This window comes from Myxine glutinosa, chromosome 7 (assembly GCF_964187855.1).
Source record: "Myxine glutinosa chromosome 7, kmMyxGlut1.1, whole genome shotgun sequence".
Lineage (NCBI taxonomy): Eukaryota > Metazoa > Chordata > Myxini > Myxiniformes > Myxinidae > Myxine > Myxine glutinosa.
The window spans coordinates 76,648,145-76,662,456 of NC_136267.1; the positions used below are offsets into that span (position 1 = coordinate 76,648,145).

The window sequence follows — 14,312 nt, forward strand, 5'->3', positions numbered from 1 at the left end:
ACTGTGGGGTAAGAACTGCTGCAGAGACATATCTGCCCATACACCAAATGGCTAGGTCACTAGGACCTTCGAAATGTCGTGCACTTCCCTTCATCCACAGCCTGAGTGGAAGGGATACGACCAGCTACCCATTCTTCACTGGCAAAAAGACCTGGTTGAACCGTAGCTATACCACAGACATAACTGAGCTCGAACACTTTGGTGAGCAAGGTCAGAACCGCAACCAGATCACATCAGATCTCATCAACCAGGCACGCAAACTTGTCATTGCTGTGTACACTAACAGATCTGATGACTTTGAGGACTGCGATCTTGGAAAGCTTAGAGCCTATAAATTCCTGATCAACAGGTCAACCATGCTGAAACTACACCCACCAACATAACATACATTCCTTCTACATCTACAGCGTGCAGCTCTTGCAACTATTATAGAAAAGACTGCACATGTGGCCAAGCCTCAGCTTCCCCCATTTGTGGATTATGGTTTGGCTCTGGAGGATGGGAAACTAGTTCCAGTCCTGTCAACTCAATCAGCCTGGCCACAGACAATTACAAAGGCTGTTGCATGTGGCTGCACCAAAGGCTGCAACAGGAACTGTTCCTGTGCCAGGAACGTGGCCTGTTACATTGTATGTCGTTGCCAGGGATCAGCCACCAGGTGCAGCCGAGTGAAATACATTGCAGCATTTGACAGCAGTGACAGTAGTGACAGCAGTGACTCAAACAGTGACAATTAACTGTATACCATCAGCTGTTCACATGGACACTTGTATTGCAGCATTATATTGAGTGGTAGACCTGTTCATAGGATGCAACATTGTGGCATGTATCACTGACATGAATTTTACAAATATTTGCCTCAGCCATTTGGCTTGCATTCCAAACTGTGAAGCACATGCAGTAGTTCATTTCTCATGTAATCTGTTCTTGGTAACTAGTACCTTTCTGAACCATTATTGTTCTTACAACAACAGTAAACTACTGTGTATTGTTATTGTAGATTTTCTGTGTCATGGTCGCCTTAAAATAATATATTAACATGTAATAAATATTAGGCCTAGTACATGGTATAAAACACATCACATCACTCTGAAACCATCATAAATAGATTCCCTGACCTTGAAAACCAGAGAAACAAAGTATTACACATGAAAATAAGATAACAATTGACGACAATATGGAGATTTAAAAATATGGTGACCATCTTGGACGCCATCTTGAATTGCACAGTTACAGTAGCCTGTTGGAAAGGTTGTCCACCTGAAAGTTGTTGCTGGGGGTCTAAGGAATCCAACCATATACAACAACCTTTTATAGCAGACCGTGTCTGTTTTCACAAAAAAAAAAGGGGGGGGGGGTTTGCCCCCTGGGCATTACTATAGTATTGGACCATTCCAGCATGATATCGCTTGTCCACTAGTCATGGGGTATATATCCCGCAAGTGGCCGTGGGGCAGGACTTTCAGAGCTCCGTGGGGCATGATCCAGAGGGGTGAGGGGCACGAGCACGGAGCACCATGGGGTGCTCCAGTCCTTTAAGATTCCTGCCCATGGTCACCTCATGCTTTCCTCTACTCTTACTGTGCAATGTCCATCTCCCTGTTACCCACTTATTGTGTCAGTCTGCGAATCTGTTTTCCTCTGTCTGTTAGCTCCTCCATGAGTCGAGATTTCTATACATAAATAAATGTGCAGTTCATTGTTGCTCGACACAAGATGGTAAACCGATCTGTTACCTCGGGTCCATGGTGGTGCAAACTAGGGCTGTCAACCGAGCCGAGACCGGGACGAAATCCCGGCGGTTTCGGCTTCCGAGACGGTCTCGGGACGGTCCCGAGATAAATTGACTGACGCAATTTCTCGGTAAAAAAATCCCGGTTAAAATTCCAACTTCTTGCAGATATTTTCCATAATAGAGGCATTTATTGAGCCTTGCTTTCATTACTCTGCTTCTGCACAAGCATCATTTTTCGCAAGTGCAGCTGAACTGACACAAACGATGATAGATAAAGTAAACTCACTGTTCCAGGATTTTCCCCTCATCAACAAACAATGCACTGCAAACGAATCCGAATTCCGAATCCGGATCTTCACCAATATCTAATCATGTCGTCCTTGTCACACACGCTGCATCTCCACAAAATTTCGTCCGAATCCGTCCACAACTTTTTGAGATATTGTGTTCACAAACAAACGGACAAACAGACAGGAGTGAAAACATAACCTCCATCGACCTTTGGTGGCGCAGGTAACGAAATCAGGATGAAGGTCACAATGAAAATCCGCCGCAACGCGGCTTTATTTAAACCGTTGAATCCTTCCGCTGTATCACTCCGCCTCGCTCCGCTTTACGCTGCGGTCACATGTCCGTCCTTGGAGACGAGTTACGGGATGTGGTTGCTATGGTCTTTTGCACATTAATATCGAGGGACTCGCTCGAGCCCCGTGAATGGAGGGACGATGTTTATTTAGATTAAAAACACGTTTATAACGGATTATTCTACACACAATGTATTAATACAAGTACAATACATTATGTAGTTTTATGAAATGAGTTTTTGATGAACGTTTATGTTTAATTGCAACGCTAAATCTATAAATTGTAAGAATCCCTCGGGGTTTGGTGTGACGGTTTGAATGTGAAAGTATTTTGGTTATCTTATCTCCACTTTAGGCCTGATAAGTTGATTACGTTTACTTTAGTCACAGAGTCAAAATAAGGAGGGGGGGGTGGGTGATCACTACACCGCCTGCTTTATAATTTACTCGCAGAAGTACCCGGCATTGCCGGGCGGAGGAGGGGAGGGGAACGGGGGGGGGGGAGCGAGCCCCTTGGCGATCACAACTCACAAAATGATAATGAAACTCCAACCGGGACTCGAATATGCCTGGGCAGAAACATTTTCTCCCTCTCTCTGAAATTCCGAGCAAGAAATTACACGACAATACAAACTGTAATGAGATAACCCGGTCCCATTGGTGGCCGATCATCTGCATGTAGGCGGTGTATTTTATTTCATCCCGGTAAATGGAAGCTAAGTCGGAATTTAAGTACTCAACATCAGAAATGAATTTTTTTCATTGTTGTTTGTATATTGTAATGAAATTCCATTATTTTTGAAGCCTTATTATTTATTTATTTTTAATATATTTTTTTAATATTTTGCCGGGAACCGAGCCGATCCGAGATCCCGTTATGAAAATTGAAAATTTATCGAGACGGTTCCGAGACAGGATTTTGAATCTAGCTAACAGCACTAGTGCAAACCTCACTGCGCCTAGACCACGACCAACCACAGCACAACCAATACGTTTGTCCACTTCCTGTGTTTGACAATTGTATTAACATGACAATCAATGATAAATACGTGCCATTACATGATGAGCACATGAGGGCCTGTAAATCAGGAGGTACCAGAGATACCCAGACACTGGCAAAGGATAACATGGATAAAATCAAGGGAGTTTTTACCAATAGATAAATGAGGGCACCATGAGGAGCATACAACTCTACTCTGCCATGCTTCACATTTTAAAAAGCTATGTAATGTAGTCATTTCATAAAACAAGGGCCATAGAATAAAAACAAATGGATGCTGTCCAGTTGGATACGAGCAAGTCCCTTTGCTGATGGACCATTGAGAAACTAATGAATGGCCTGAGAATCATGATGGAAATCTGGGGATACAGCAGCAGCTGTTGTACCATGGAAAGTTGCAATAAAAATTAATCAATGACTCAAATAAATCCAGGGTAAGTGCAATCAAGGCAATTGGTATGGTCAGCACTTAAGGGTTTGTGGCACTAAGTATTGTGACGTTATCATGAGGTAAACATTCTGATGGTTTATCCACCTTGGTCTCTTCACTACTGGACAGACACAAGTCTGTGTATTGTTTGCATCATTTCTCCATAATGGTCTTCGTCTCTGCTTCCTGTGGTTGAGGCAGTTTGGTTACACACACCAGACCTTTCCCACTGCGCAAAAGATCGTTTCCATCTTCCTGTGGTGCTTCAGGATTTGGCCGATAATCGGTATTGCAAAGTGGATCAACAGCTGCAGAAGGGAGACCAAGTGCTCCATGCAAGTACCATGCAAGGCCAAGGAAGACTACCGCCAGCACCATGAAGTACGCCGCGTACACGTAGAACTGCAAACACAAATCACTTGAACTTGTACAGAGAACACCGCAATGTGCACCAGCACTTACAGTAGAACCGTCAAATAAAATAAACTACTACTACTACTACTACAAGGAACATCGAGCATGAGATACCAGGAAGGAGTTTATAATAAGGAATAAATAAATCACAAGAAAAAGGAAAAATTCCTCAAGAAAATATACACTATCGTTTTCAAAAGGAAAGAGAAAATGAATACATAAACAAACCAAAAAACACCACCTGGCATCCCAGCTGCGATTGACATAAGACACTTGAAGCATGTGATGTGGACATCTGAGTTATTTTTCGCGGATATGAGAGCAGATGAAGGAATAGGACCCGCCCTGCCACACACATCCCCTCAGTCCCTGACCCACTCCCTCGGTCAAGGAGCCCATGCCCGCCTCATCCCCTCAGCCGCGGAAGCCCAACAGGCTCCACCCTGCTCAGTCGGCCATGGAAGTCCCACCATACTTCCTCGGCGGAAGAGGCCCTACTCCACTCTCTTAGCCGTGCAGTTCTTGTCCCACCTTGGCCATGGAGGCCCTGCCACATCCCAACCCTCCACCACATGTCGAGGGGATTACTCTAAGAACACAGTGCATCCTGGAGTTGCTGGGGAAGGTAAACATTAATAGAGCAGAGGGAGCAATGTTGCAGATGAGGTGGTATAAACGCCTCATCACACGCGATTCCAATGATTTTGGGGAGCTTAAGATTCCACAGAATGCTGGAGCACCAGGTCATAGTATGAGTAGTACTCCAATGAGTTACAGACCATTAGTCTGAGAGTATCTCTGATTTTCCAAGGAAAGACTTGTGCCGATAACTTTCGAGGCCAGATTTGCAACATGTTCTGTCCAGGAATGGTGATGGCTGATGGTGAGGCCTAGAAGTTCAAGAGACTGAACCTGTTCTAGTGGATGACCAAGGAGATAGATATGTGTGTTAGTTTGACAATCATTCTGAAGTGAAAGGGTGAGGCTATGAGATTTTTCAGGATTGCAGGAGATGTTCAATTTATCAGACCAGAGTCTAATCATTTGCATATCAGCAGAGAGAAATGCAGTTGCTGTCTGCCAAACAGATATATGGGATACCGTACAATACAATGTGATGTTGCCTGCAAAAAGGAAGAGGGGTTTCCCATGCATTGGAGAAGTCACCAATATAGACGATGAACAAGACTAGGCCCAAAACACTGCATTGGAGAACTCCAGCCTCCACTGGCAAAGGGTAGGAGAGGGTTCCACTGATGGCAACGCATTCCTTTGTTGTGCAAAATGTCATTCCATTATGCTTTGTGTGCCTCTTGTGCTTTCACTTGAATATAAACTCAAGTTTGGACTCCACCCACCTGCCTGCTCAGTGCTCAACATTAATGGATTAAAGAACCTTAGGGTTTTATGCACAAACACATTCAAATTATTAATTACTCTCTACCTTGATCACTTAAACAGTGCTTATCTATTACTACTCGCTATACCTTCCTCAAATAAGGAAGACCCTGCAGTGTTTTCGACAAACATAATATGAAGGTCTCTCTATAGTCAATGTATTGCATGTTGTACTTACAAGTACATTCATAGATGGTCATACCTGAATGTGGACGGATAATGCAAGACCTCGCTTGTCGACCAGAATGATTGTAACCACAGTCTGTGCCAAGGTAGCTACAAAAGTATTCACTCCAAACACCAGGGCATTGCACTCACGGGTCAGTGTTTTGGCGATCTCAAACCTGTGGCACAATTCACTCATCAGTTACATTTTAAGATTTTGTTTCAAAAGTTCATTTATAGAGACAGAGCTCATACGCAGCCAGAATTAGCATAGTGCTGGATTTACTTCTCTCGATCCCGAGGAACCTCCACCTACTGGAATATAATAGTCGTGGCCAAAAATATTGGCACCCTTTTGTTGAAAAGATTTTTGAAAATTGTTTGAAAGATTGTTGAAATTAAAAAAATATTTTGGTATCCACATATGTATTTCTTTGGTTTGCAGTGTAACAAAACAAAAAACAGCTGAAAAAAACAACAAAATCTTAGCTTATTCCACACAGAAATCCTAAAATGGCCCGGACAATATTATTGGCACCTTTTAGAAGTTGTTAGAACTAATTAGATTTCAAGCAAGTGATTCTCCTTTACTTTAGAATTGAACCCACCTGTGGTGAGTTGCAAGTACCTGCAATATAAAAATCACTCATTCAACCAGTTTGAATAGAGAAAAGGAGTCATTCTGCTGTTTTGTGGCACTATGTGTACCGCAATGAGCATGGAGAAAATAAAGAAAACCAGGGAATTGTCTGAGGAAGTCAGACACAAGATTGTAGCCAAGCATGGACAATCTCAAGGCTTCAAGTCCATCTCCAGAGACCTTGATGCTCCTGTGTCCACCATACGCAATGTTATCAGGAAGTTTAAGGCCCGTGGCACTGCAGCCAACCTCCCTGGACGTGGCCGCAAGAGAAAACTTGATCAAATTTCGCAGCGAAAGATTGCTCAAATGGTGGCGAAAGCACTTCGATCAACTGCCAAACAGATTCAAGCTGACCTTCAGACACAAAGTATGACAATTTCAACTCGCACCATCCATCGCCAACTCAATGAAAAAGGGTTCTATGGGAGGAGACCCAGGAGGACCCCACTGCTGAGAGAGAGACATAAGAAAGCCTGACTGGAGTTTGCCAAAACACAACTGAACAAGCCAACATCCTTCTGGGAGAATGTTCTGTGGATAGATTAGACCAACTTAGAGCTTTTTGGTAAAGCACATCATCTCTATGTTTACAGACAACAAAACGAAGCCTTCAAGAGAAAAGAACACCTTCCCTACAGTCAAACATGGAGGAGGTTCTGTGATGTTTTGGGGTTGCTGTGCAGCCTCTGGCACTGGGAGCCTTGAATGTGTGCATGGTATCATTAAATCAGGGAATTACAAAAGCCATTTTGGAGTGCAATGTTCAACCCAATGTCAGAAAGCTGGGTCTCCATCGAAGGTCATTGGTCTTGCAGCAGGACAATGACCCCAAACACACTTCAAAAAGCACCCAAGAATGGTTCAAGACAAAACACTGGACTGTTCTGAAGTGGCCAGCAATGAGTTCAGATCTAATTCCCATTGAACACCTGTGGGGACATCTGAAAACAGCAGTTTGGAGAAGGCACCCTTCAAATCTGGGAGAACTGGAGCAGTTTGCACAAGAAGAGTGGGCCAAACTGCCAGAAGATAGGTCTAGGAAGCTCATTCATAGCTATAGGAAGCACTTGACTACAGTTGTTTTGTCCAAAGGCTGTGATACCAAATATTAAGTCGAGGGTGTCAATAATTTTGTCAATGCCAATTCTTTTTATTTTCTGATTTAAAAGGATATATTAAGTTCTGAATCAAAAACAAAGGTTCTGTAATATTAACAGTGAAATAAAGAATTGTGGAGACCAAATACTTTTGTCAACTTCAACTTATTGTTCGAGAAAATTGTGAGTTATTTGAAAAAACTTCAAGGGTGCCAATATTTTTGGCCACAACCATATAATATGACACACCACTTGTACCATTTGTTTGTGTAGCTTTCCAATTGCCCTGCCACACAAGGAATGTATATTGCTGTACAAACTTCCGACCAATATCAACATGTCTGAGGTAACTTCTCAAAAGCCGCCGATATACAAAGTATCCACAGTGTGCACAGTACCAGACTGTGCACGGACATACAGTATGCATGCGTGTTAATCAAATTCAACAATAGAACCAAATATACAGACAATGAGGAAAGATGTACAGACGCACAGAAACACACACACAAACACACACAGTTAAGAGATTTTGCACTCACATGGCTATGGTGAACAGTGACTGATGGATTGCGCGAAATACCACGTATCCTGTATAACATAGCCATATGCTGATTGTGTAAGTCATCATAAAAAGCATCACACTTTCAAGAAGCATGCCGAGAGCAATGGTGAACACTCCCCAATTTGACCATTGCACTTTCAGGAATCCCACCGAGCCAGCCCCGAAGGCACCTGCAGGGAAAACAGGTGCACACCTGAAAATAATCGCAACAAAGCGAAACAAACTTAAGGCCAAACATGCAAATCTGTTGCCAAATACAAAACATAGTTAAGATAAATACCAAACCATGATGCAACCAAATGATATGTTATTTAACCCTTATCAACAAACCATTGACTTACAAGTTTACCATTCACTTTGTAAAGTGGATAATGCTAAAAAGTCTCAAATAAATTGTAAATAAAATAGAAATTCGGAAGCAAAAAATTGAACGTACAAATCAAGTCATTGTAATTAGGATGAATTCAAACATTAATTTTTTTAGTTGCTGAAATTTTCTTGTGGAAACACAAATCAATGTAACCAAGTTGTTAGCAATGCAACGCCACCGTCCCCAGGCCGCATCGACGACCCTCTTGCTTTGCACTGACATATATATATATATATATATATATATATATATATATATATATATATATATATATATATATATATATATATATATATATATATATATATATATATACAGTATATATATATATATATATATATATATATATAGATATATATATATATATATATATATATATATATATATATATATATATATTGTCAGGTCGCAGATTTGTTACTGCTTAATGCTCTGTTATAGATGTCGTTTGACTAATATGTTGTGTTATAAATGCTGTTTAAAAATGCTATTTCATAAAGTTAATAAAAGGTTGCCGCTTTGCTATAGTTTAAAATGAGAAAATACTCGCTTCATCTGTGCTGAACAGATGGCCTCGTTGGATACGTGCGCCCCTTGAAGGCTAGATAAGCCTAGTCGTAAACTTTCTCCCTTCTCCGCAGACGGCGCCTCAAGCCGCGGGCAGGAAAACGGATTATATGCGCGTGGAATGTGTAACTTTACGTAGGATGCTTGGATCGTAGGCATAAACCTTTTGATAAACTGTTAAAACATTAACTATATTTTGTATAATCACAGTGACGCTTGAGTTACGATAAATATGCTTTGAATTTAAGTTTAAATGAGAAATGTGAACTGGAAGGTACATTTAACACCTAGAACTCTTCAGAATGCCCTCATACACTTTATGGTCTTATCAGGACCAAGAATGCAATCCCCCTTCGGTGAGTTATATTTTCTGTCACCTCGGAGCCTTGAAACCACATCTGGTCCGGATCCTGACGGTGCGTGCTTCACTCCCCCAAGATGAAAGGACGGATGACGGTGGGGGCTCGGCCCACTGGGGATGACGGTGGGAGGAACTTTTGCCAGTTTCTTTGTCCTCTCGGAGATTCCCTGATAAAGCGTGTCCCTATATAACTGAACTGTGAATCAATGTGTTTTAGGAAGGTAGACATGGCATGACGGTGGTTCGTGCTGTAGACGTCTCCGTCTCCTCCAGATCTGTATTAATTGGTATTTAATAAAGATTCGCCATTCTCAATCTGTTGGTGAACTTCTGTTACGATCAAGGAGTTTGTTCCCCATATATATATATATATATATATATATATATATATATATATATACATATATATATATATATATATATATACATATACATATATATATATATATACATATATATACATATATATATATATATATATACATATATATATATATATACATATATATATATATATACATATATATATATATATATATATACATATATATATATATATATATACATATATATATATATATATATATATATATATATATATATATACATATATATATATATATATACATATATATATAGTCCCTTATACATATATATACATATATATATATATATATATACATATATATAGTCCCTTATACATATATATACATATATATATATATATATATATATATATATATATATATATATATATACATATATATAGGGGATTAGTCCCCTCGTTTATGACTGGCTGACGTGGTCCCGGGGGTATGACGTCACGCCCGGTCAGCGCTGGGTAGGGTATTAGGCCCAACCGTCCTATGACCTAAATACCAGCACCTACCAGTACGCAAAAAAATACTCCCCCGCCCACAGTCGCAGCGTAATGGACTAGTTGCGCCGAGCGAAGCGAACTGCACCGTGAGCCGGTTACCAAAACTGACCCAATTGATCTTCGTCGGCCGAATCGCACCATGGGCCCTCAATGGGGAAACCTCTAAAGCGACCGAATGCGAAGGAAAGAGGACAAAGTAGGAAGAACAGGATTTATTACTATTAATTACTATTTACACAACGAAATAAACCAAGGAGAAGGAAGTATAACGAAAGTAATTTACAGGAGAAGAAGACACAGTGCAACACTAGCTTACCTGTTACACTCTTAATTAATACCCCAGGACAACGTGAAAGACAGACGAACGATCACACTTACACGGGGAATGCAGGCAGGAATGAATGGCTGGAGGTGGATGGCTTGGAGAGGAAAGGAAGGTCCAGCGGGGACTGGGCACGGTCGGGCCGGAAGGAACCGCCGTCAAAAAGCCGAGCTGCGGTCGTGCGAACTCCCGCGGGTCCAAACTGCGCGGGCGAAGTTCCTTTTGCGCACCGCTGCATCGCGCGCTCCTCGAGTTGCCTCGGTCCTCTCTCTCTCGGCCGCCGTGGGGACGTTGCGTGCTTTCCCAGGACTCCTCTGCCGTATCTCATCTGAGGTGGGGGCGTCTCCCGCGGGTTATATAAGCCCCACCCTTGAACCTTCGCGAACCTCCCAGATCGTTCTCTCTCCGCCCTCTCAAGCCAAACCCCTTCGTGCTGGATTGGTTGAGCGGGGCCGACTCACTCCTCCTTCCTATGATGAGGTGCGGAGACACGCCTTTCTTCTCCGAACCGACCGCGTGCTCAATGGAGTCCATTTGCGGCGAAAACCATCCAAACCTGACACTTTGAAGATGGGACCTAATCTTATTTAATTCGGTGCAATAGAGAGTCGACTATTGGGAAACACAGCCTTAAACTACATAGAATAAGGGAATAACTATTTAAAAGGATATATGGTGCCCTGCGTGTATGTTTATGGAATTAACTAAGAGGACGACCTTCGACCTTTCTTTACATTACGAAGGGTGACATTTACACACAACCAACCATAATTCTCAAATTCGTCACAATATATATATATATATATATATATATATATATATATATATATATATATATATATATATATATATATATATATATATATATATACGCATAGTAAGAGGCGACTAAGGGTTGGCGTCAGGAAGGGCATCCGGCTATAAAAACATTGCCTCAAACAGGGAACCATGATTGTCATGGGGCCCGCAAGGCTAACCCCTGCTCTTGCGGGGAAAATGGCCTTAAAACGATCATTCATTCATTTTCATTCATTCATTCATTCACATATATATATATATATATATACAGTCACGTGAAAAATAAGTACACCCCATGTAAAGTTTTGACTTTTTCAACATATTTCAACACACAGCTATTTGATCTTCATTTCAACAATATTGATAGATAAAGGTGATATAATATAACAAATATAATGAAACATTTACATTTTGTAGTCCATTGTATAATTTAAATAAACATAAATGCAAATTTCGCATGTGGAAAGAGTAAGTACACCCTTGGCTCTAATAGGTGGTATTCAACCTCAAGTAGGCGTTTCTTATAACTGTCTACCAGTCTCTGACATCGACTGGGAGAATTTTTTGCCCACTCCTCCATGCAGAATTCTTTCAGCTGTGCGATGTTTGGGGGGTTTCTTGCATGCACAGCTCGTTTCAAATCCCCCCACAACATCTCAATGGGATTTAGATCCAGGCTTTGACTTGGCCATTCCAGAACCCTCCATTTTTTTCTTTTCAGACATTCCTTGGTGGATTTACTGGTATGTTTCGGGTCATTGTCACGTTGCAAGGTTCACCTTCGGTTGAGCTTCAACTTTCTGACAGATGGCCTTGCATTATCCTCAAGCACCCTCTGGTACAATGAAGAATTCATAGTGGATTCTATGATGGTGGGCTGCCCAGGCCCTGATGCAGCAAAGCTGCCCCAAACCATAATATTTCCACCACCATGCTTTACAGTTGGTATCAGGTTCTTGTGGTCAAATGTTGTCTTTGGTTTTCGCCAAACATGTCTTCTAGTACGGTGGCCAAATAGCTCTACCTTTGACTCATCTGTCCAGAGCACATTGTTCCAGAAGTGCTGGTCTTTGCCTTGGTGTTCATTGGCAAACTTTAGTCTTGCCCTGATGTTCTTTCTGGACAGCAAAGGTTTCCTCCTGGCACACCTCCCATGTAGATCAAATTTGTGCAGCCCCTTTGTACTGGTAGACTCATGCACTTTGACATCAACAGTGGCAAGAGCTACCTGTAGGTCCTGTGATGACATTCTGGGGTTCTTAGAGACTTCTTTCAGCATCTTGCGGTCTGCTCTCCGGCTGAACTTGCTGGGGCGGCCTGGCCTGAACAAGTTGGCAGTTGTTTGGAATCTTCTCCACTTGTAGATAATCTTCCGGACAGTCGAATGATTGATTTCAAATTGTTTGGAGATCCTTTTAAATCCCTTCCCAGACTCATAGGCATCTATAACCTTCTTTCTGAAGGCCTCAGAGAGCTCTTTTGATCTAGGCATGTTGACGCCACACACTTCAACAACAAAGAGCAAACCAAACTAAATGCCTGAGGTTTAAATAAGACAGGTTCCTCCAAGATCCTCTCTAACGATGTTCTAATCGTTTGCACCTGAGCTGGTGCACCTGATTCTCATTTTAGGTATTTGAAGTAGTGATAAATGTAGGGGTATACTTACTTTTTCCACATCCGAAATTTGCATTTATGTTTATTTAAATTATACAATGGACTACAAAATGTAAATGGTTCATGATATTTGTTATATTATATCACCTTTATCTGTCAATATTGTTGAAATGAAGATCAAATAGCTGTTTGTTGAAATATGTTGAAAAAGTCAAAACTTTTCATGGGGTGTACTTACTTTTTCCACATGCGAAATTTGCATTTATGTTTATTTAAATTATACAATGGACTACAAAATGTAAATGGTTCATGATATTTGTTATATTATATCACCTTTATCTATCAATATTGTTGAAATGAAGATCAAATAGCTGTTTGTTGAAATATGTTGAAAAAGTCAAAACTTTTCATGGGGTGTACTTACTTTTTCACGTGACTGTATTTTTATGGGTGATTTAATATGACATCATCAATAAACCAATTTCTTGTGGATCTCTGAATTTGAAAGCAAAATATCAATGTGCTTTATCACTTCGTCACACTAGTGGCTTTGCTCTCCATTTTGCTGGCTACTTGTACATTCCATCAAAGGAAACACCATTCACGACATTTTTTGTGCCTACCACTGCAATGATCGAATGGAGGATATAGTTTGACTTGCATTTAATGTGGAAAATAAACAGAGAAACAAACGGATTGCAATACGGGACTTTCAAAATGATGTACGAATGCTAAACGAGGCCTTTCAAGCATGCACTGTGTGTGTCTTTTTATTGTCTTGGTTTTTCTCACTGAGCACGTTTAACCTGTAGTTGCTTGCGTGAAATCCAATTCAAAACGTTTTTAAACAAAATTTTCAGCATTTAGATGTGTGACAATTTAAGGATGGTTAACCATAATTGTTATGCTCCGTAATGCAAATCGGATTCACAGAAATATAGCGATTTATGAATTTATGAAATACAGGACGAGATTTGTTGGGTTCGTTGCCCCGGTGTGTACCCCGGTTTAGAAGAGGTACACCGAATCCCTGCATGTCGTAAGAGGCGACTAAAAGGGTTGGCGTCAGGAAGGGCATCCGGTCATAAAACATTGCCTCAAAAAGGGAACCATGACAATTACAATTACATATGGGCAGGGTACAGCCCGAAGTACCCTGTGGGAGACCTCACTCCCTTTCGTCAAAACTCAAGGTAAGGAACCCGATCGAAGCAAGGGTGGAAATCACTCCATTTATGACGACGAAACGTCTGATGCCCCACGTGGAGATCGGTTTCTGAGGTTTGGGATATGGAATGTCGGGACAATGACAGGGAGATCAGGAGAAGTGGTGGAAGTATTGGTCAGAAGAAGAGTGGACATATTTGTG

The 14,312-nt window shown here is 41.2% G+C and overlaps 1 protein-coding gene across 2 annotated transcripts in view; it reads right to left on the reverse strand.

The window, feature by feature from the left end:
* Positions 1-3,308: 3,308 nt before the first annotated feature.
* Positions 3,309-14,312, reverse strand: part of SLC19A1 (solute carrier family 19 member 1) — an 84,737-nt gene continuing 73,733 nt past the window's right edge. For both annotated transcript variants that reach the window (XM_068122574.2, XM_068122575.2), the window contains exons 3-5: positions 8,006-8,198; positions 5,764-5,905; positions 3,309-4,151 (exon numbers count right to left, since the gene is read on the reverse strand). In XM_068122574.2, the coding sequence (XP_067978675.1) occupies positions 3,903-4,151; positions 5,764-5,905; positions 8,006-8,198 (584 nt within the window). In that variant the 3' untranslated portion in view covers positions 3,309-3,902. The remainder of the gene's footprint in view (positions 4,152-5,763; positions 5,906-8,005; positions 8,199-14,312) is intronic.